At 41.6% G+C, this 24,157-nt stretch overlaps 1 protein-coding gene across 1 annotated transcript in view; it reads right to left on the bottom strand.

The window, feature by feature from the left end:
• The window catches only part of LOC140687212 (uncharacterized), an 80,821-nt gene extending 76,285 nt beyond the window's left edge, over positions 1-4,536 (bottom strand). Inside the window, exons 1-3 of the mRNA XM_072943527.1 lie at positions 4,351-4,536; positions 3,656-3,799; positions 2,401-2,461 (exon numbers count right to left, since the gene is read on the bottom strand). Of these exons, the coding sequence (XP_072799628.1) occupies positions 2,401-2,461; positions 3,656-3,660 (66 nt within the window). The 5' untranslated portion in view covers positions 3,661-3,799; positions 4,351-4,536. The remainder of the gene's footprint in view (positions 1-2,400; positions 2,462-3,655; positions 3,800-4,350) is intronic.
• Between the last annotated feature and the right edge of the window lie 19,621 nt (positions 4,537-24,157).

Below are 24,157 nucleotides of genomic sequence, written 5' to 3' on the forward strand. Positions count from 1 at the left end.
AGAAGACATTTACTATCTTAAGGTTATTTTGGGCCACAACAAAAATGAACCTACTGAACAAAATGAATGGCAAGAAATGACAAGGAAAAGCTCTGTGATACATGTTGATGAAGACAAGGGGCTAATGTTCATAATATACATAGAGCTGTCACAAAGCAACAAGAAGCTCCCTCACTTAAATATTTGCAAAGGACAAAAGGGATCATTCACTTTTTAAAAGTCAGATGGCTAATGAGTGAAAAATGCTCAATACCACACTGGTCATAATGTGCAAACTAAAACAATGAAAATCATTTTACTCATCATATTGGCAAATATTTTTAATAGATATTCTAGCTAGTGTCCATCTTTGAGACAACAAACTGTGAGCGATCTTTTGGAGGACGACATGTCAATGGATATGTAAACCCTGGAAAATGGGTGTACACACAGGCTGAACTTCACTTTTAGGAATCGTTTCATTTACAAAAAGAATCAGTTCAAATAGATGTACTCATCAGAGCATTTACACAGCACTGTTTACATTGGTGGGAAGAAAAGCTGAAGTGGAATCATACCCAGGGATAGAGAATTGGTTACATAAGTTATTCTACATCTTTTCATTCCCCACAGGAGAAGGAATTTCTAGATTCACTTGAAAGGAGCCTGTGATTTATGTAGTTGTCACATCCAAGGATTAAATTTCCAGAAACCTTAACTAAAGGAATACTCATACAAGATCACAGGAATGTTTGTACAAGAAGGATGCCAGTCAGACACCCTTTCTGACAGTGGAAAATGGAGAAAACTTAAGTGTCCACCATCAAGACAATGATGCGGTAAATCACGGTGAGCTGTGGCCACTAAAGTTCCGGTGTTTCGGCGTGGTCCAAGGCCTTGTCCACAGTTCTCTCCCACGAAAGGTGTCCTTACACAAGAGACCAAACCTGCATATCAGGAGACCACTCTACTCTATCTGAAAGGACCGGGTGAGTCTGGAGGGAGAGGACGTCTGTGATATATACCTTAGTGAATAAACCGAGCTGCAGAAAACATATAGTATGGCCTTATTTTTCAATAAAGCATATATACACACACATATACATAGATTTCTCATATACGTTTATGTATGTGTATATATATATGACATAGGCATAAAGGTCATGAAATATATACTCCACATTGTCAGCAGTTTTTACTCTCAGGAAAAAAGGGGAAGGAAGTAGGGGACTTTCGGTACCACCACAGTTCTCTTTTCAGTATTCCAGTTAAGTTTACTTGGAATTTAAAAGTTTACTTAAGTCCAAAGTAAAATGGACGAGGACTCCACAAGACAGAATGCTATAATGGTCATTAAAAATCATGCCAGCGGAGATAGAATAGTGTAAAAAAAAATTGTCATAAGCTGAATGGAAAATGGAGGTCTCCACACAGTAAACAGGCACACAGTGCTCGCTGGTTTTTATGACAGAGGTAATACACACTGATGAAAAGAACAGAAAATAGATTTTAAAGTGTTAATTATTATCTCTGAATACTGGGAACAGGATAGATACTTTTGACCCTTTTTTCAGACTTTTATATTAAATACACATTATTTTTCATCTGAAAAATGCATTTTTAGATGTCTAGTAACACACATTGGAAAAAATACATGAGTACTTACAGAAAGAAATAACTAGGAGACACCGAAGCACCGTCACACAGTGCAGAATGGGTGATCCTGAATAACACCGCGCAGTTACATAAGGACCCAAAAAGTGAAAGCACCCGCTGTAACAGGGCGCGTCCCCCTTCCATTTGTCAGTTGTGTCTTCAGGGCTGAGGCAGTTCTGAGCACGGCCAGTGTCAGTGCTGGTGTCTGGATAGATGCCACTGGAGGTGAGGGCACCTGCAAGCCGAGAGGAAGAACAGAAATCATCCTCTGCTTTTTCTGTCTTGTTTCTTTGTTACTTTTAAAGAGAGGCGGAAATAAGATAAACTGAATCTTCCCTACTGAAATTTCAGTATTGAAACAGTTTTTATATTGTTCACAACTTATATTCTGCCTATAACTGTCTTTTCAACAAAGCATTATATTTATTAAATGTTAATTAACTCAGTTAATTAACTACCTGTTGAAACCTATTAAAGAACATGAAATGCACTACGTGAAAGCACCACACCTGCAGTGACTAGCACAGCTGTCTTGACGGCAGTGCAGTCAGCCCCCACCATCCCGTGGCCTTGAGCTCCTGATGCTGGGAAGAGAGCACGCTGCTTCCTCAGGCGGAGAGAAATGGTAAAAGTATTTTCTGAAATCTACAGCACTGACAAAACATAACTGCTTAATCCCAGGCTCCTTTGAGGCTGTCATTTTCCGTTTCTGGCCAACACCCGTCAATGAGCAGAACCACCCCATTCCCGAGTCATGGGACTCACGTGGGCAGCAGTTTTGGAGAAATTTCCAGGTATAGAATGTAAACCAACTATACATAAAACTCTGAAAAAGAAAAGATGCAATAATCTGATTTTGGAAGACACTCAATATATTCTCCTAAGCCTTAGTAGTTGGAAAGGCTGGGCTTCTCCTAAGCCACTTATTTATTTCACAGCCAGTAAGCATCTCCCACAAACCCTGTTTCCCTGTGTCTGCTGGGAGCCTCAGGCATATTGATGCTGTCTATCTTATAAGGCACAAGGCAGAGGCGTGTGTCTCACGCCTGCAACTCTCACACAGGCTCAACTCCGAGCCTCAATTTGTGAACTTGGCCCCATTTTCTCACCTGTTTATTTGGTATCTGTTCTTCTGTAAGCTGCCTGAAATGCTTCTTGGAACAAGTCAGAAGAATGAGTGGGTAGAGAAATGGACAGATGGACAGGTGAGAGATGGGCAGACAAACAAGGGAGACTCCAAGAGAAGGGGAGCAAACAAAATTTCCTATGCAATACCCTCTTCTAGTCAGGGAAGAAAACCACCACAAAGAAGTGTGAAGAGGCAGGTGGCTTAGGACTGTTTCCTGGATTCCATGAAATGTCACACCAAGTGATGAGAGAGTAGAAGTATAAATAATAAAAGATAAAAAGCATGCATGTTTGAAAAATATATCTACATTATGTACTTTCTAAAGAATAGATTCAAATCAGCAAGGCCCAATAACCCAATTCTTGGGTATATACAGAAGTGCGAATCCCACCTCCAATCCACAAGGCATCCCTTCGGAGCACTGAGAGTCTACACGGTGTGGTCATAAAGGCATCACCGCAAAAGCTGTGCTATCCTGCACTTACGAGGAACGAGCAGGTGTGCTCGGGCTTCCCACCCACGTCATTTACACCCCACAGCACCTCTACGGGGTAGGGATGCCTAGCGAACCCCGTCTCTGCGGGATAGAAAACCAGTCCTGGAGAGGCTAAGCCGATCTACCATTTCTCCATCTCACAGGACTTGTCACTCCAGAGCAGGAATCGAACTCGGACCCACGTTTGTAACCACAGTACTACCGTAATTTATGTGCTTTTTGTGTGTATAATACATTTGTTTCTGGCATGAAAGGATATTTAATAAATGATCGGTTGTCTTGTCTATCTCATTAGCTCACAATCTTTATATTTTTGAATTGTACCCTTCCCCTGGAGAAATGAACGGAAAGAGCGGTGGTCAGAATGAGGTGGGGCTCCATTCTTTATCTGTTACCTCATCTCATCCAAGTCCCCAACCAGGGAGAAGGAGCAAAGGTTTTCTTCATCTTTTAATGAGAGGGCTCCAGTGATGGTGGCTTACTCAATTCCAAGACCGAGTCTGGGGGAAGGGCACATGCAGCAACAAGAGCGGTATCACCTGTAGGAAGGCGAAAAGAGCTCAGGGGATGGCTCAATGGGTCAGCCTGATTTAATTTCAATCGATAATACAATAACACACTCTAAAAATACTAGCATGCAATGGATTTGCTCTTTCTTGACATCTAGCAAGTTTCCACAGCCCACATGTAACATTATCATGAACTAGTGAAAGGATGAGTCCACAGACAAGAAAAATCAATGCCACAGGCAGGCTGAAACCCAGGCTGGAAGAAAGGAAGGGAAAGGGCATAGTTAAGAAGAGGGGAAAGTCTGGGAAAAAGACATCATCACAAGGACTCTCAAGCATCATCCAGCAATCATATAATCATTCTTTCAAGAGAGAATTACTTAGGTCCTATTTTGTGCGAGATTTTACACAGGGCAAAGAGAGACCGCAGCGTCCATGGTGGCAGCAAGTTGCGGGGCTATAATAGAATTCTAATCCTGGTACCTTGCACACTTGTCCTCAGTATAAAGGCAAAAAATAAATAAAATAATACTATGTAAACCATACACATTGCTGAAATAAATTAAAGAAGACCTAAATACCTGGAAAGACACACCACGCAGATTCCTGGATCAGATGACAGCATTCTTGGGATGGCAGTGCTCTCCAGAGCGATGCATACATACAACGTGGTCTCGATCACAATCCCAGCGGGCTCCTCTGCAGAAACTGACTAGCTGCTGCTACAATTCATATGGGAATTCGAGGATCTCAGTAACCAAAACGTACTTGAAAGAGAAGTACAACGTGAGAGGACTTGTAATTCTCAATTTCAAACCTTACATCTGTATCTCCAAGTGAGATTAGAGGCCATTTTTAAGTTATTATTTTGTTTATCCTTATTTTTTAAATTCTGTACAACAAATATACCTGTTAGAATAAGAAAAATAAAAAGTAAGTTATCTTTTAAAACATGAACACCGATTCATTCATTGGGAAAAAATTATTTTAAATCTAAAGAAGTAAACAAATATCTAGTGAAAAAGGACTACTTAAAAACAAGTGTGCATTTACAATTTTCATAAATTGAAAACTGAAAAGCACAAACACATCAAGTTTCTAGGGAGACTGGTGAAACATATTAACAATTATTTTAAAAATTCTAATTGAAAAATGAAAACTCAAGAAAGGGAAATTCGTGATTTACAGCCAACTGCAAACACATGGAGAGCAAAGGCCTAGAAATCACAGTTCCTTTAACTCTGCTACTAACGGAATAGGAGAGGAAATTCCTCACTGAGGGGACAGTGGAATCCCATCCATAAGATAGAATACACAGTACAAACTGCAGTAATATGGGGAGTGAATAACTTAGAAGAATTCTGAAGTTATAACATTGCTGAAAAACTATAAAAAACACTGACAGGCAGATTAAAACACACAGTCATATATATTATATAGAAACATATGTAGTCTGCTCCCATGTTGCATAGAAATACAAACATATTTGTTCATTTATGGGCACTTATGACTTTATCCCTGGTAGAATATTTCAACTAAATCAAATAATCAATATAACACTCCTCTTGTCAAATCTACTTGATAAGTTACTCTGCTATGTAACCATAAAGTGTCTAAGATAGATCTAAAATTAGTGAAAAAGAGATTTGTATGGCTTCTTGAATTCTTCTCAAATTTCCAAGCTTAATTTTAAAATAGATCTGAGCAGTATTTCTATATTATCTTTTCCCTTGTGAAATGAACAACACAGTCTGTTGTCAAAATTCTGTGCTTAAAATTATTCACGAGCACAGTATCCTCACAAAACTGCTGGACAGCAAAGCACTATCCAGACACTGTGACCAAATAAATGAAACACAAGGAAGACAGTGACCCTATTCTGGAGGGCTTATAGTCTGTGTCAACACTGGGGTTTTTACTTGATTGGTTTGATTGGTTGGCAAAATAAAATCAATCAAGTACTTTCTTCTTTGAGCATTCTGTAAGTCATGACTGTTTTAGTGTCATGAGCAGGAAAGACTTAAGCATGACTTGATTAGGTCAACTAGCAACAATCATCACTGGAGAGTGAGTAATAAAGAAGTTAACTGATAGCAATGCTTCTGCCTACATGAGCCCTATAATAAATCTACACTGACATCCGAAAGGAAAATAAGGAGATGAGGTCCCCAATGAGAAAACAAACTAACAAGAAATCTAAAAAGGAAAGATGTTTTCATTAATGATTCCAGGCAGTAGTGGAGCATGGTGGTGAATATCACAGATTCTGAGGAAAAGCATGAGGGTCTGAACTCCCACAGCACTGGGTAGCTGTGACACTGATATTTCAGTGAAATTTTCTGCACTTCAGTCTCCTATCCATAGACTGGGGAAAACAACCGCACCCATCTCCTAGACTGTTTCTACAAATTTAGATATTTTATACATAAAAGCTTAAATAAAATACTTCAGATTTAAAATAATACCCCAAAACACATGGAACAAAGAAAACAGAGATAAATTGGAGTTCATTAAAATTTAAAACTTTGCTTCAAAGGGCACCATTCAGAAAGTGAAAAAACAACACACTAGAGAAAATTTTTTCAAATAATTTATCTCATAAGGAATTTGTATCTCCAAATGAAGAAAAAAAACCCCTACAACTCAACAATAAAAAGGCAACTCAATTAAAAAGTTAATAAATGTTCTGAAAAGGTATTTTTCAAGAAAAACATAGAAATGTCCAATAAGCACAATGAAATGATGTTCAATAGCATTAGCTGTAAAGGAAATCAAGTCAAAACCACTAGGAGAAGCTGCTTCACACTCACAACAATAGGTTATAATAAAAAAAATGGTAACAAGCACTAATGAGGACACAGAGGAAGCGGAGCGCACAGCCCTTGCTGGTGAGGACGTAACACAGCGTGGCCACTTTGGAAAACAGCCTGGCAGAGCCTCAGAGAGTTGAACATTTGGTTTCTGACTGACACAGCCATTCTGCTCTTTGGGCACACACGAAAGAGAACTGAAAACAGATATCCACATAAAAAATCCCACATGAGTGTTCACGGCGACATTACTCATCACAGCCAAAAAGCAGAAACAACCCAAATGCCTATCACCTGGTGAATGGGTAAACAGAGGGGCCCAGCCATAGAGTGGAATGTTATTCAGCAATAGCAAAGCATAGAATAGTGACTCAGGCCACAACATGGACAAACATTGAAAACGTTACTCAGTGTGAAAGTAGTCGGTCACAATAGACGGTTCCACTTACATGAAGTGACTCGATTTACATTAAATGTCCAGCACAGGCAAATCCACAGAGAGAAAAGTGGCTCCTTGGGGCTGGGGGAGGATGGGGAAGATGGGAATGTCTGCTTATGCATACGGGGCATCCTGTTGGGGGGATGAAAATGTTCTAAGATTGAATGGGATGCACAATTCTGGGCATAGAGTAAAAACCGCTGTACATTTTAATGGGTGAATTGTATTAAAACTGTTAAGAACAAAAGCATCTCGGGGCAGTACCTTCCAGAGTAAATGCAAATTGCTAACTTTTATTAGAGGAAAAAGAAACTGCCCTCAGCATGAAAGCAGGAGATCAGCAAATGTGAGTTAACCGAAATTGGACAAGAGCATTTCACTTGAAACAGTTGCTGAGTGTACACGAAATATTCAGAAATAGGAGAATCACCTTGACATCACGAAGAAGCATTCTGCTTCAAATGCAGATCAAGGATTCGGCAAGCCCTGCTGCCAGAAATGAGCAGAGAAGAATCCTGATTCATAAAACTAGCACCAGAGCCAACAAGGAAATGGTGGTGAGGAAAGCAGGCGGCGAATATCTGGAAGAGTTTGCTGCAAATAATTTCTCCACCGAAAATTTAAAAATAAAATGAAAGTGATGAAATGCTGTGTTGACATCACGTGAATGGGCTTCCTTCGGTGCTCGACTGTTCTGTAACCCAGATTGATAGACTCAGGTGAATCAGCATGGCTCCTGGGGGTCCCCAAAGGACTGCCCACCAGCACGCTGACCACCATCACATCTGCCAGGGTTGAATTGCAGGGAAAAGACCAAGTTCTGAAAGGTACCGGAAATGTTGACAAGGGAAGAAAAGGATGAGTTCAGTCCTGGGACAGAGGCCCGCTGAGCAGAGGCCAGAAGGCTGCAGGTGAACTGCTGTAGACCTGGGGCAGGAAGGGATCACGGGGGAGCATATCTCAATTCTCTTCTGTCTCTCCCTCCGGTAGGAGAGATAAAGCCTGCATCCTTCTCACCTGGAACTGTGGGTTCTGGCTGGCAGAAGTCTTACCGACACGGAATGATTATTCAAGACTCTGTGGAAAAAGTCAAGAAATCGAGAGGGAGTAGGGAGCCATCTCCATGAGCCTCTCGAATGTTCCCATATTTATTGTGTATAATCAAAGGAAAACTTCGTTAACAGTTGTGAGATAGTAAGGAGGAAATTCGGGAAAGACAGGATGAGGCAGAGATTGTAGAATACACAATGAGTACAAAGGATTAGTGTATGTTTAGGGAAGTCATGGGGTGAGGGGAACAAGATACACTTTTAGATATGTTCATTACAAAGCACACCACCAGACCAGCCAGGTCTTTGTTTTGGGGATAATAGACTAACAACACACAAGCCCAGCGTTTATAGCTGAGGGTCTCGGTCCTTGCTTTGCAACCAGCAGAGTGCTACCTAAAACCTCAACTACACAAGCAAAGCATTGTCTCTGCTTTTTAAGGAAAGGAGACTGGAGTGAAGATGCACAGGAACTTGCTTGCAAAGCAGTATCAAAGCATATTTTTTCTTCTTAAAGTTCAGAGGCGACTGTGCTGTGTTATAATTTGTTAACCCAATCATGGGCTCCCACATGGAACCATTATGGAGGACACCCTAGGATGACTAATCCTGGATGTGGGTCTTTTCCTGCCATCTTCAGCCACTCTAGCAGGGTCTAGGCACATCCGAGAATAACGATCCTATGGAACCACCCACTCTCTTAACTCCTGATGCTTGAAACTTAATTTTAGCTCTACACAACTTTCCGTAGAAAAGTTTCAGAAATAAAAGATATAATATTCCTTTTATATCTCATCATATTACTGATTTTTTTGATTGCTCTCTGCTGCTTCTACTTGGTAAAGCACCTCATTCTGCAGCTGAATTCAGTGCATTTCTAGCCAGTTTGGGCTCGCTAAATTCTATTGGTCAAATATCGATATACTTAATTGATTTCTTTGTTTATCAATTTCAGCCAGGAGGAGAGGGAGCGTCACTCTTTTCCTCAGCCCACCCTCAACACTTTTCTCATCAACTCAGGCCTCCTGAAAACAAAACAAAGTATTTTTTTCCCTTCTACTCTTTCCACAAACACAACAGGAAACATCAGTCTGGAGAAAGTATTCAACACAAATGTTAAAACAAAAATCTATAAACCTGAAGCAACTCCATCTCCGAATCATGATACACAATGACATGAGAGTAATTGTGTCAGGCACAAAGCATGAGGGAGCCTGACTACCTGATTTCTATTCTTCAAAGGAAGGAAGGTTTTCGTATTTTTTTATTATCATTCTTGGTCATTGTTTCTGATTATGCCAAAAATAGTTTATGAAATAATTATGCACTGTAATAACAGATTTTTAATGTATCAATTTTAGAAGGCATTCAGAGGGGATAGGAAAACCCACCTCTGTAAAAAATGTAAAATTTCTTCCCCTGTTAAGAACACGTATACAAAATGCAACAGAGAATTCAAATTCTTGTGGAGAGGATCAAAACCACAGAATCAAAGCAAAGTCATTACAATGAGTCAATTTAAATTTCACTGGACAAACATGCTCAATGCATACAAAGAATTTTAAAGGCACACTGCAAACCATTCACTTAATGATCTGCAGGCTAGAGGAAGAATTTCCCTCTTTAACAGACAACAGAAATCAGTAGGGTGTCCCACCAAACCAGGAGCAGAGAACAATCAGGTTTTTAACAGTTTTGATAAATCAGCATGTTCTAAAGATCAAAATCCAGAAATTTTAAACATTCATTCAAACCACAATGAAAAAAGCACTTAAAGAAAAAAAAACACAAAGAATCTAAGCACAGAGGTCATTTAGATAGATCAATGAGAATTTCTTGTACCGCTGGAAGAAAGAACAGGCTATAACCTTTTACTTGAAAAATAAAACTTCTTTTAAAGATAAATGCTAAAACATTTTTCATCTTTCATGTTGCCTTAAAAAATCTGAGGTACTTGTATCTGATCAGAAAAGCAATTCTGAGTAATATTATGTTACAATTCAGTGCCAGTTTGCTCTAGAAGAAAAGAGAAAAGTTACTATTTCTCATTCTGCACAGTTTAAAGAACCTCCCTGTCTCTATCTCCTCCCATTTCCTAAGCTCAACCTCCCTAACCCTTCTGAAACAAGTATGAGAAAGTCTTATTCCCAACATGCCAAATGACAAAAGAATATCAATTTATTTATGTAAATATATGCCTACACCTTGAAATGGAGGAGAAAGTTATCAGAAGTCTATATGGAACTTCTTTCTATCTTCCTGATATCACACACACAAACGTTCACACAGACACAGACACATACCCCCTGGATTACTGAGCACTTCACAAGCTTAGTACTTACAACTTGTAGAAGATAACATTGTAGTTAATTTAAAATACAAAACTTTCATCTTTTGAAAGTCTTCATCATCTGCTAAACCATCCAAATATCAAAGAGACACAATTAGCCTTCTCTGTAGAATGTAATTTCCCTTGATGGCAAAACAGACCCTAAGAAGTACTGGATCAAAGATTCGTGTTTATCACTACCTATGATCGTTTTTAAGCACATTAACAGATTCAGAAATGTATGTCTCATCAACATTTATTCCTATTGAAATAGCATACGTGTTCAATTGTCTATACAGTGACTAGGTCCCATGATGGTGTTTAAGAGCTATTTTGTGTATAGCAATATTTATATTCAAGTGCAGAAAAGGAGGGTGTGTTTTACTCAGTTGTAGAGCACCTGATTAGCATGCACAATGTCCTGGCTTCAGTCCCCAGTACCTCCAAAAATATAAATAAACTAAGTGCATATTTAAAAATAAGAATAGTGCAGCCACTATGGAAAACAGTGTGGAGATTCCTCAAAAGACTAGGAATAGACTTACCATATGACCCAGGAATCCCACTCCTGGGCTTGTACCCAGAAGGAAAACTACTTCAGGATGACACCTGCACCCCAATGTTCATAGCAGCACTATTTACAATAGCCAAAACATGGAAACTACCTAAATGTCCATCAACAGGTGACTGGATAAAGAAGATGTGGTATATTTATACAATGGAATACTTCTCAGCCATAAAAACCGACAACATAATGCCATTTGCAGCAACATGGATGATCCTAGAGAATGTCATTCTAAGTGAAGTAAGCCAGAAAGAGAAATAAAAATACCATATGAGATCGCTCATATGCGGAATCTAAAAAACAAAAACAAACAAAAACAAAGCATAAATACAGGACAGAAATAGACTCATGGACCGAGAATACAGACTTGTGGTTACCGGGGGGGGGGTAGAGGGTGGGAAGGGATAGACTGGGATTTCAAAATTGTAGAATAAATAAACAAGATTACACTGTATAGCACTGGGAAATATACACAAAATGTTATGATAAATCACAGAGAAAAAAATGTGACAATGAGTGTGTATATGTCCATGAATGACTGAAAACTTGTGCTGAACACTGGAATTTGACACAGCACTGTAAAATGATTATGAATCAATAAAAAATGTAAAAAAAAAGAATAAACACAGGGAAATATACACAAAATGTTATGATAAATCACAGAGAAAAAAATGTGACAATGAGTGTGTATATTTCCATGAATGACTGAAAAATTGTGCTGAACACTGGAATTTGACACAACACTGTAAAATGATTATAAATCAATAAAAAATGTTAAAAAATAAAAATAAAAATAAATAAACAAAGTTGCAAAACAAAAAAAATAAAAATAAAGTTATAAAAAAACGCAGACTAAAAACCACTGCACCCTAGGTGCTACAATTATACTAAAAAAAGAAGTGTTTCTATCAAATATTCACTATATGCCAATCACAGAGACAACCACAAGTCACCCCTGAAGCTTCACGTGTGATTCTCAACAACCCTACTAAGTAGACACGGATGAGAAACCCGGCTCTGCGGATGAGGAGACGGAGCTCAGAGGAGCCGGGGACGCTGACCGTCCTGCTCCGTGTGACACCGCATCAGCCCAGGGCAAGCGCTGACAGTGCTGCACTGAGGGGACACCCAGCTGCATGGACCCTTGGGGTACTGGGGAGTCTCAGAAAACACTAAAAATTTTTCAGTGAAAAACCAGCTCAAATATATTACACTGTGCTGCATCCCTTAAACAGGGAACGTGAACGAGACCTTTTTGATGCGTCCATGTTCTTTCTGCCATCATCAGTTACTTGCCCTCACTGCGTGACCAGTGATGATCTGGACCCCATATGAAGTGCACTCAGATGGCAGAGCTTTTAATGCTGTTTTATGAAGTTTGTAAGACTCTGTCTATGCCTCACACTGGTGGTCATCCATCACTTCTCACCGGTGTGGACGTACCACATGAAATCACTCCTTTCTGCTTTTTAAAATCCCTTCATCTACTCCAGACTTTTCAATAGCAAAGAAGTAGCTAAACCACAGACAGTGGACAGCTTTTCACCAAATGGACTCGAACAGCCCATCTGACTACCTGGAAGCCCTTTTCTTCTATTAAACCCACTTCCAGGTACTTCATCATTTTCTGATTGGTGGACTCGGCCTCTGACTGGCCTACTCAGAGAGCTCCCAACCTCACATCCAGGGGTGGGAGAGGACCCTGCTGTTGGGGGAAATCAGTGAGGAAGGTGGACATCCTTCAGCCACGTCTGCATGGGTAGAAGTGCCACAGCGTGCTCAGAAATTATACCGTCATCATCCCTGGGCTCCCATGGACTGGTTTCACATTAACCAAAGTCATGAGACACTGATGCAAGAAAACCAGAAACTTAGCTTATTAATGTAACAGAAGACGTGAATCTATGAACCAGACTGAAATATCAGAGTTCAACCATGAGTACATTTTCTCCTCCACTGCCCAATAACGGGCAGGCAGTCACATGGCAAGCATGGACAGAAACGGAGCAGGAAGGGTTTCTAGATTAACTCAGTGAACTAAATTTCTATTATACGAACAGATCTACTGCCCAGAAGACAATTAACGCCAATCACGGTGCACTCTCCGTGGACAGCGGCAAGACATGACTATGAGCACCCATGTAACTCTCCTTTCCCTGTCCTTTCTAGGCTAACTGATGCACAGAGGTACAAAGATTCAGGGATGCTGATAACGCTAAACACAAAAAGCCCATCTCTGGGAGCCTCAAAACCAGACAGCCAGGGTTTAAATACCAGCTCTGCCACTTAATAGTTCTGTGATTTTGCCAACTTAATTACCCTCTGTGTGCCTCAATTTCCACACTGTAAAACTGGGATAACAATCAAACCTTCCTTACTCGCTTGTTGAGAAGATTGAAGGATTCATTTCTGTAAAACTCTCAGAAAAGAATGTAGCACATTTTGGGTGTTCAACAAATGTCAACTTAATATCAAAGTGATTTACAAGTCTCCCCTCTAATCATCTTATGTGTTTCCTGGCTAGCCTAAGTCCCAAAGAACATCCTTATTTCTCCTTTTATAAACAATTGGGGAGTACCCTTATGTTCCATCCAACCACCTGTTTAAACTGAGGGAGGGGATGCCTCCTAACCACTCTTTTGGGCCATGGAGAGTGCTTCTCCCTTCACACCCCTGGCCCCTGGCCCACAGCTAGCACTCATCACACTAACAGAGTGAGGTGTGAGTCCGGGGAGACAAGCGGGGCATGTGAAACCCTTCCTTTCACTCCAGTGTTGGTCACCATTGGGAAGCACCTGGGATGCTCAGCTCCATGGCAGGAAAGCCCTGTGCATGAAGGGGCAGGTCCTCTCAAGGGAAGGCTCGCTGTGGCCCAGAGCTACATGGGACAGGGTGAGTCTGTATTTCTGGGACACAGTATCATGACACGCATTTTCCCACAGCCTTGAAGTTCATGAAGAACGTGGCTTCATCGGTAACAAAGAAGACATTTATCGCCTGTCTACTCTTTTGTGTCATCTCTCAGTTGGCTGCTGGAGACAACATGTGTATAAGTATTGGATCTCCTTAAGCCCCAAAATATATGAAGTAACAAATAATTCTGTGGCTTAACATTGGTTCAGGGCGACTGTGTAACTGTCCTGACTCTGCTGATGCTAAATTATGGGTATAGGAACTATGGAACCTCCTCAAATATCTTTCATCATAAAAACAGCTCTTCTTATTTTCCTGTTTCTTAGTAATTGCCAAAGACTCCCAAATGATGGCTTCACACAAAACAGCAGCTAAAGTTTAAGAACCCTCTTGACATACTCACTGTGGTAAACACTGCACATAATTTCTAATTCTCACAATTCTACAATTCATATATGAATGTCCCCATCTCACAGACGACGGAAAAACTCAAAACGAACTGTCTCAGGCTCACGTGGCTCAGTGGCAGCACGTGCAACCAAACCCAAGTCAAAAAACTACACCCCTTCGTATATGTACCAAATCTCCTACCACCAATTAACACACAGCGGTGGGGTCAAAACTCAGGGAACTCAATACACTTTTCACCTTTAAGGTCGTCCAGATGCCGCTTCTAGCTGTTTTATAAAATCCCGGCTCACTGGTTTCTAACACTAGAAGAAAAGCCCGATTTTCCCATTGCTTGCACAGCAAGTCTGAAATGTTCACAGTGAGATGACAGAATAAATCTAAGATATAAGCAGAATAACTTTTCCAGGTAGACACACATAAAAGACATTGGGCTCTTCTGAAGCATTAAGTAAAGAAATCAAAATAAAATAAAGTTATTTAAGCCTTCTTTTACAAACAGGAAAGTTAAGACTATAAGAAGTTGCAACAGTGCCACCTATGGCTAAAATGACCTTCCAGGTTGCCGGGAAAGATGCAACACAAAAATTGCCTGTAGGATCAGAAAGGAGAATCAGATAACTAAAAGCTTATGTAGGACATACTGCACTTTGATTCGGGGGAAGGGAGGGATATTCAGTATTTAATTTGATACTGCTAATACTCCTGAATATAAACAGAAGACATAGGCTTAAGGAAACTCATCTTATAAGAGGAAAGAATCCAGTTCAGCCACTTCATTTTACAGGAGGGGAAACTGAGACATGGAATGTGTCCTCCTGGCAATCGGCAGCAAAGACATCCTAGGCCTCATGTCTTGCACTGTAGCAAAAACCAACAGATCTGTACTACGCCTATGTTCATAAAAGTCACGTTTGTATTTTTCCAACAGTAGGTTATCTGATATCTTGCAAAATATTTCTCAAAGATCCAGGATATCATACAAGTTTGTCAACATTCAAAAATATTTATTTACATAATAAAACAGCATGAGCTTTATTCTCTCTATTAAAAAAGTAACGTGTCAAATCAATGTTTTGATATTTTAAACCTGTTAAGAGTGTAGAAAAAAATCAAAATTTTCTTTAATCACAAAAGAGAGGAGCTTATTTCCTGAAAATGATCAATGTGGATTTTACTAAACTTAATTGATCTAGTCAGAATCCCACGAATTTAAATATCTGAGTGGATGGTTACACGGCAACATAAATTCTGATTTGTAACAATACATATTCTGTGTAAATAATCTTCAAGGTCATCTGATTAAGGCAATTTAACTAGTCCCTGTCTCACTAGAATGATACAGATTTCATTAAAACTTCATACTACACCAAAAAAAAAAATGAATCCTTGTTACTTTAAACCATATTCAAATATATCATACTTGTACTTATTAAATATGCATCAGAAATAAGCGACACTCTTTAGTATTCAGAGTTGATTAATCTAAAATTTCTGTCATTGTGACAGCACTTTTATTAAGCACCTCTTGTGTTCTTTGCATACAAGGCATCTAACTCTCACAGTCAGACAAATTAAACAATATTACTAAAATTTCACAAATGAGGAAATGTACTTAAGCCATGAAAACAACTTACATATTCATCAACAGGAAAGAAAAGAGTAAAGACTTTACTTACAATATTCACTGACAATCTTTTCTTCCATATTAAGACTACATAAAACAAATTCAGTCTTTGTAAGTATTTCTGTCAATAAGGGCCACTAGAGAAAAACAAGTAACATCAATAGCAGTGGTTGGACTTTCAGAGCCCACTTCTCTTTTGCACTATAATTATTTTTAATGTTATGTTTTTAGTGCTTACAGAGCACTAAAATATAAAATTAACTTTTTAAGTAATTACCTGAGAATTAAAAATTTGTGAAAATAAACAATTGTAATTTCTGCCACTCTGTCTCACCTTCTCAATGGTGTCTCTCCTTTGAAGGCATCATCAAGCTGAGATCACTAAACTCGGCCATTTATGGAGTCACAGGTGTTTGGGTAACCACTTAACGGGAGGCTGATTAGAGGAGCAATTAAGAAAGCATCCTGTGCAGCCTGGGTTCCAGCACCGAGCTAGCCACAGCCTGCTGCGTGTAATTTGGGACAAGCTGCTCCATCTCTCAATCCCTCAGCTGCAAAAAAGGAGACACTGATACCTACAATCAAACACCTGCTATGAACTAAAACATGAGGAAAGCATTTTAGCCTTAGGTAGGTGTCCACTCACAACGAGTTTGGTCATTATGATGATGAGGATGCCTGTTAATAAATTAAGCTAGACCACAAAGGAGAAATCACCTTAAAGGAGAAACATTTTAAGTCAATGAGCATTTCTTTTTGGATGGATTGCAGAATATTCTATTGATTTTTTTAATAAACCAAATTTTGTCCATTAATTATAGATTTACAGGTTCATGGACAAGTCTCTAGAAAAAGAATTAGAGGCCTCTAAACTCTCTAAATTAAGAAAGTAAATTAAAAAAAAAATCAGGGAGGAGGTTATACCTCATGTGGGAGAGTATGTGCTTAGCATGCATGAGGCACTCAGTTCAGTCCCCAGTAACTCCATTTAAAAACTTTGCTTTTTAAGAAATGGGGAATTAAAGCAAAAAGATGGAGGAATACAGACTTTTTTAGAGACTCATCTCAGATTTAAGATGGGGAAGATACCATCTATTTCTCAGAGGAAATTTTGAGGACTCTGTAAACTGGTCTGAGATGTCTAGTTCTTTAACATTATTCATGAATTCATATTACCAAGTCATAAACTACCTGATAATCAACAGTGGTGATACTGATCATAACAGCTGCCATCAGGGATCGACCTCCTGCTAGGACTGCTCTGTTCTGACATCTCTGCCCCTGAGGCCTCACCAGACTGACAGCACTAAACTAGGTCATTCATGAGCACCTCGTGTAAGTCCTCCATTTGTGCTTCTGACTCTCCCCTCACCAGCTCCTCTGAGGGAAGCACTGTTATCATCTTACCCACTCACAAATAAGGTGACTGAGGCACAGAGGCTAATCCCGTTCCAGGTCACATTGGCATTAAAGGACGTCTGTATTTCTGCTGTTTTGCTTTTGACAAAGGAATGTGAGATATCAATTCAAGGCAGACTGTTAAATAATCAAGTCTGTCAGGTCTTCACCTCAAAGAGCAGATACTATAAATTCCTGATGTAGGATGAGGCTGCCGCCACAAACTGACTCAGCTTGAAATTAATATCCAAGATGAAGCAGCGGACACACGTAAATATTCACGATTGTCAAGTCTGCTCACGGGTCTGGGCCCTTCACTGCCTGAACGGGGGTGAAATCCCCACCCGTGTCTGGGAGAGATGCACGGTGCTTCCCGGGCTCACCCAGGCTTCACGGGCTATTTCCTCCCACAGACTGGCCTCAACGATTAAAAGCTCTCAAGGTTTTTACACCATGCAAAACAAAAAGACATTTCTGCAGATGGAGCACTTTCTTAGACTTAAATCTTTTTTTGCCTACACTCACCCAGGGGGAAAAAAGAAACATGACTCTGCAAAGTCTCTGACCCTCACCACTCACAGGAGTAGAACAGCCACAGCAGAAGATGGTTCTTCACATTGCAGGATGAGAACAAAATAAAGATGCCCCAACAACAGGCACTCCCAGACACAGCGCTCAGCCGTCTTCTGCAAACTCACTGTTGTGTAGCACTCATCACCTTCTATTTCCAGAACACTTCATCACCCCAAAAGAATCCGCCTATCACTAGCAGTCACTCCCTAATCCCCCTCCAAACAGCCCCTTCCAACCATCACCTGCTCTCTGCCTCTGCATGTGCCTTTTCTGGGCATTTCAGATCACTGAAATCAACAATATTTGACCGTTTGTGTCTGCTTCCTTTCAATTAACAAGCTGTTATCAAGGCTTGTATATTTTGAAGTGGTATCAGCATCTCTTTCTTTCTTTTTTTTTTTGAAAACGTTAAAGATTATTAGAAGGTGGTAAGCACTATCAAAAAGAGTAGAGTGGAGCATAAGTGATTGGGTTTCAAAGGGAAAAGTGTGGGTTGAACAGTCAGGGTGGACTTCCAAAATCAGGTGGCCTTTTTCATTTTCCTCTTTTTTTTTTCTTTTTTATTCACTCTTACGTGTGAATAATCTTCCACTACATGGAGATACTACATTCTGTTCATCCATTCAGCAGCTATTTATGGACGAGTTCCAGAAAAATGAGTGTAAGAGTTGACTAGCATGGATGGCATTTAAGCAAAGGGCAAAATGTGCTTTCAAAAAAAAGCCAACAAACAGAGGCACAAGGAAATTCAGTGCGTTTCTGAGCAAAGTGATTGCTTGCTTCGGCAGAACTACCGTGCAGGACTGTGGCGGATATTGGCAGGAGTCACGGTGTGGGAGAAACCTGAGAAGACTCCCCACTGCAAGTAGCTCAGACAATTCTCCTCCCTCATCCTGTATTGTTAGAGCAATGTTTCTAGGTTATTCTTATTTCAAGTAATAGCACTTTAACTGCACATCTGATCACCTCCATCAGACCGCCTTTCCTCCAAGCAACAGAAAATCATTCAATGACCTGAGCAGCTCCAGGACATAATGGTGATGGATTAGGGAGTCCTGCAGCATTCCAGCCTGCAGGCACAAACCCCACATGTGCCCTGGTGATGTCCAGAAAATAAAATGCATGGAAATATCTCACTGTTTGTACACGACATCTGCCCTCAATTTGCCCCAAAATCATGCTCGCAAAGCACTAATCAACCCTCTCAATACAAAAATAAAAAAGCTAAGAAGGCAAATTTAGGCTCTTTCATTGAAAACCAGCAACCATCACTGCCAGTATCTGAGCTGGAATGCTCCTGACTTTGAAAACCACTGCGCAGTTACTTTTCAAGCGTGAAACTCATATATGTATTCCACGTAGATGATATTGCAGTAGGATTTTTCTTTTCAAAATTTCCAGTTGCAACATTAGCACAAGAAAGTTTATGTATAGGCTTTAAAAAAAATCAATTATCCTCCACTTTCTTAATTTTGAACTAATTATTATTTTATAAATGTGGCTATGCTGCGTATTATAAACCGTTTGGTTTCTGAAAACAAGACCTTTATGACCTCACTATTTCAGAGAAAACTTTAACGATTCTTTGAGAGGTGGGGCCTGGGGCGCCCACTATCAGCTCTTTAAATACTGACAAGGATGTGCTATTAAGTAATGCAAAGGCTCTAACTTCACATTAGCTCAGAAAGCAAAGAAACTACACCAAAAACTTCCTTAAAAATTTTATATATTTCTATTCTTTTGAATATTAAAGTTCTTAAATGATAGATTTTTTTGAAAAAGACAACAGCTGTATTAAATTTCCTCTCACCAAGAAAGCAATCTTTATGAAGTAAAAAACCCCTATGGAAATCGAAATGACAGGACGTTTCTAGCTAAGTGAACATCCAGATCTGAACACAAACCTAAATCCGATCAGATCTCACTCGAACGAGCTCTACAAAGTCCTGGGCAACCCTGGAAATTAGCTCTTTTGTTCCAAATGTTGGCTGAGCTAAGATCATCACACTAGGCAGGGAAGGAGAGAAGAGGAAAATCCACCTGGCGGCCTCCATCAGTTTTCTTCCAGCCACAAAATGCCTCTAGGGTGGCCCGCTAACAAGCCCCCCATAAGGAAAGCCGGCATCCACACTGCCCCTGCCATCCCCAAGTAGCCCCGATGCCCATATCCCAGCCTGTGAATTGTCTTCTAATGATCCCCCAGTTGGTGGCACCCACCCCCTCTTCCCCGCTATACAAACACAGAGAGCCACGGCAGCCTTCCCAAATCAGAAATTTGATTACATCAACCCCCACTTCAAACCCTTTAGAGGCTCCCTGTTAGAGTTCTAGCCCCACCCCAGACCCTGCTCGCCCATCCTCACCTAAGTACACAGGTCCCCAGTGACCACAGGGGCCCCTGACCTGCTCCTACTTCCCACTTGCTCCAGTCTCATTTTGACTGTTTCCAAAGGAAGCCTTCCCTCCCTCCAACCTCCACAATTTGTTCCTCTCTTCCTAGAACATTCTAGGCTAAGTAAACTTCTGACAATGCTAAGCTCTCAAGAAGCAAATACATTTTGCTTACTAATGTGGCTACACCCTCTCTCCCCTAGACTCACAGAAGTGCACGTGTAATGAATAAATGAATGACCGGTTGGGACTCAAAGGGACAGACATACCTGCTCTCGCCCGTCCCGATCCTTCTGTCTGTAGAATATCAGAAGCAAAACCAGAAGTACCTTTCCTGAGGGTCACTTTCTGTTGACACCCTTCACTGCCTACTGTGTCAGTTCTAGTAAAACTCAACTTCTTCCAAAGCCCTACATCCCGGACTCTCTCCAGTGTCCTCCCCAGCAGGGGCTCCCTCCACCCTGGACCGCACAGGGCACTCTCCACGGGTCCCCACGCCAAAAGCCTCCAGGCCTCTGCCCGGGCTGCACCTGCGACCTGAGACACATTCTTGACTCCTTCTCTTGGCTGACTCTTACTCTGTCCTCACAACTGAATGTAGAGCCCATTTCTTCCAGGAATTCCTCTCCGATAATGTCCTTTAGGTCTTGTCTGGGCTCTATCTATAGCAGCAGTACATGGTGACCAACTGGGTGTTTTCCCGCTCCTTTGAGACCACGAACACTTGGGAACCACGTGGGAAGGAGTGAGAGATTACAAGACGGTTGAGGGAAGCAAAAAGCAGAAATCACAGTCCAAGTCCCAAATTCAAGGATACTTTCTCAGAAAAAAGTATAAACTATTTCACACGTGTGCAATTTGGCTACTATTTTTGTGGCTTGTGGACAGCAAGAACTTGGTGTTCTAGTCCAAAACCCAGGTTACATGCAAAGAAATGTATATATTCATATCCAAAGGAAACAAGAGCTGCTCAACAACAGTTTGCAGTTAGAACTGAAAGGAACTTTGATAAAGGCAATCTCTCTCTCTCTCTCTCTTCTTTCTTTTCTGGCATCATATAAATTTAGAAGTATTTGCGTGACTAACAGATGGCCCGTGATTCTGCACTGGAGTGTTTGGGGCTGAGGAAGCCCAGATTAGATTCACTCTGGAAATGCAATCACACCAACACACTGATAGGTGCTGTGGTGGTGAAGCTGATGTTCCAAAGCAGGCAACCTTATTCTGTAAGAGAACTCTAAATAGAAAGCAAGAAATGCAATGTCCTATACTGAATTTCATTTGCTATATGGGCCATTAACTGATAGTATATCTTGACTAATGAAACCCAAAAATAAATTGTCAACGTCGGTTTTCTTCATCTGACCGTTTTATGCTAACATCGGATATTAAAACCTCACTCCATACGGAAAGCTCAGGCTTACGCTGCAGCACAGTTACACCCCGTGGAAGAAAGCCGACCAAGGGAGAATTGGAGACTTTCCCTTTAGAAGCTGCGAAGTGTGGTTTTACACCTGTATATCATTTGCAACCACATCATCGACAATGGAGTTAGACGTTACCTCTGTGGGGCGAAAAGCACTGCATGCTTCAGAACCATCAAAGAACGCTGAGCTTTGTGAAACAGTCCTGAGGCACTTAAATCATACTTTTTCTGAAAGGCTCCAAATCTGACCCACTTCACCATTCCAGGTATAACAGGGAAGTACTGGAAACAGTAGAGAGAACATGCCCTTGAAGTCTGACAAGGCTCTGCTTGGATCCTGCTACAGCATTTATCAACCGCTAAACAAACCAATTCCTTAACCCCTCTGAGAAGGCTTCCCAATCTTCAAAAGGGGGCTGCCATCGCCCACCTGGGAGTCATGGATGTGAATGCAATAGGCAAGTAGGGCGGCCGACTGCTACCTGACACAGGGCCTGGCTAGTTTCCCTCCGCTGCCCTTCTGCCCCTTTAAACTTGCACTGATCCCCCTGGTAAGGATCAAGCCCCCGGAACAGACTGCCCGTATCTTCTGTGTATCCCTGGATACATGACTTACACTTAGGAGGCCAGAAAAACAACTGCCTCCTACCAAGTCACTAACAATATTCTTAAGAGTCTGGGTATTTTTAACTCTATTTTTCAGGGAGACTATTCCAGAACTTTCCAAGCACCATTCTCCAGATTGGCTCCCCTCCCAGTGCCCATCCTTCTTACCTCAGATCCTCTGTCTGACTGCCTTCTGTTCATGGGAAAGCAAGTCCGGTAGGGTGGGGACTCCCTAGGCCTCCCTCCCTCCCTCACAGGTGACTGCGAATACCTTCTCCCCACTCCAACTCCAGCTTCTGAGGATTCTAACCTTCCGGATCCTGCAGCCTCTGCACCTTCCCAAGACACACACGTGGCCAAGACTCTCCCTTTGGATTTCTTTCTGGCTGGCCCTGCTGACCCCCAGGCCCCTTAAGGATAAATGGGATTGCTCTGAAAATGACAAACGCCGCTGGCTGACACACCAAAGCTGCATGGTCTGGGCTTTCCTCCAACCGAGGCACAGCCCTCCCCTCCCTCAGCCTCAGTCTGCAGCTCTCGAGATGATCTAATTCACATGCAAGGCTGTGAACACCAGCTAAGAATGACGACTCCCAACTTGTATCTCTAGTCCAGCTCCTTCACCTGAGCCCCAGTCTCATAGAGCCGAGTGCCTCTTTGAAGTCCTAACTTGGATGAAAAATGGCATCTTAAAAATGCCTCATGTCCACCATTTACTCTGGAATTCAATTCCTGGCAGGGACCTCCCAGACTCCCCATTTTAGTAACAGCCCCAGCACCCACCTAGTTGTCTCAGGTCACATTCAATTTCCACTGTTCCCTCCCCCCGGCCCTGCCCTGGAATCAGTCCTGTTATTTTCGCCAATAAGCCGATCTCAAGTGTGGTTTTGCAGGGACCATGGCCGGAACCCCACAAGCTCACAGCATGGTTCACTAACAGTCCGCCGTAGGGTGCTCCCTGGAGGGGGAGGCATCTCCTGCCGCTGGTCACCTCAGAAGGCACTGGATTCTCACACAGGAGGCCCAGGAGAAGGGACTCAAGATTTTCCCGTGGTCTGAGCTTTGAAGGGCCCGAGGTCTGGGGGAGCTCCTAATTAGCAGACACACTTGCCAGTGAGCAGATGAGGATGGGGGAACCCAGGGAAGGCTGTTCTCACTCCAACTCTTGGGCTCTCGGGAGCCACTGGAAAGGCCTGTGTCCAGGGTACAGCCCGGCCATCACAGATCCCAGCCTGCATTTTCCAACCCGGACAGCCTAGACTCCATCTACTTGCGACACTTACTTCTGTTCTGTTCCCCACCCAGAATGTGATGGACTCATTCAGATATTCTTGCCTGTCTCAAGCGAGACAAATTCAGTGAAAAATGAAGTGTCCACATTTGGACCAGAGCATGAAAGGAGAAACAAGGCCTCATGGTCAGCATGATGGTGGCGGCCAAACCCTTCCACCGGGTGAGATGAACCATGGTGAGGGTGAGAATCCAGGGTCCTAGGTCGGCCAAATCATCTTCCTTCACGGTTGTCTGGGGTGTTGGAGACTGACTACCACAAACTAACGACACGGCTGTCAGTGGTGGATGTCAGCTGCAACAGAAACGGATTCAACTCTTTACTGCCAACATGGCTTAAATGTAAAGGCCGGGGCAGGGAGGTCTGCACGGCTGCTGAGGCAAACCACAGACCCAGCTCTGAATGCCCACTGGCTGGAGCAGAGAGGAAACTACGGCCCTTTTAGCTGTCCCTGTGTCCAACAGATCCAGCTGAGCCAGCTACTTAGGAGAAGGTCATGTTGTCCTGATACCCAGAAAAACCAGCCTCGTAAAGGGAACAAATAGTGTCATGGATTTTACACC

Source organism: Vicugna pacos, chromosome 19 (assembly GCF_048564905.1).
Source record: "Vicugna pacos chromosome 19, VicPac4, whole genome shotgun sequence".
NCBI lineage: Eukaryota > Metazoa > Chordata > Mammalia > Artiodactyla > Camelidae > Vicugna > Vicugna pacos.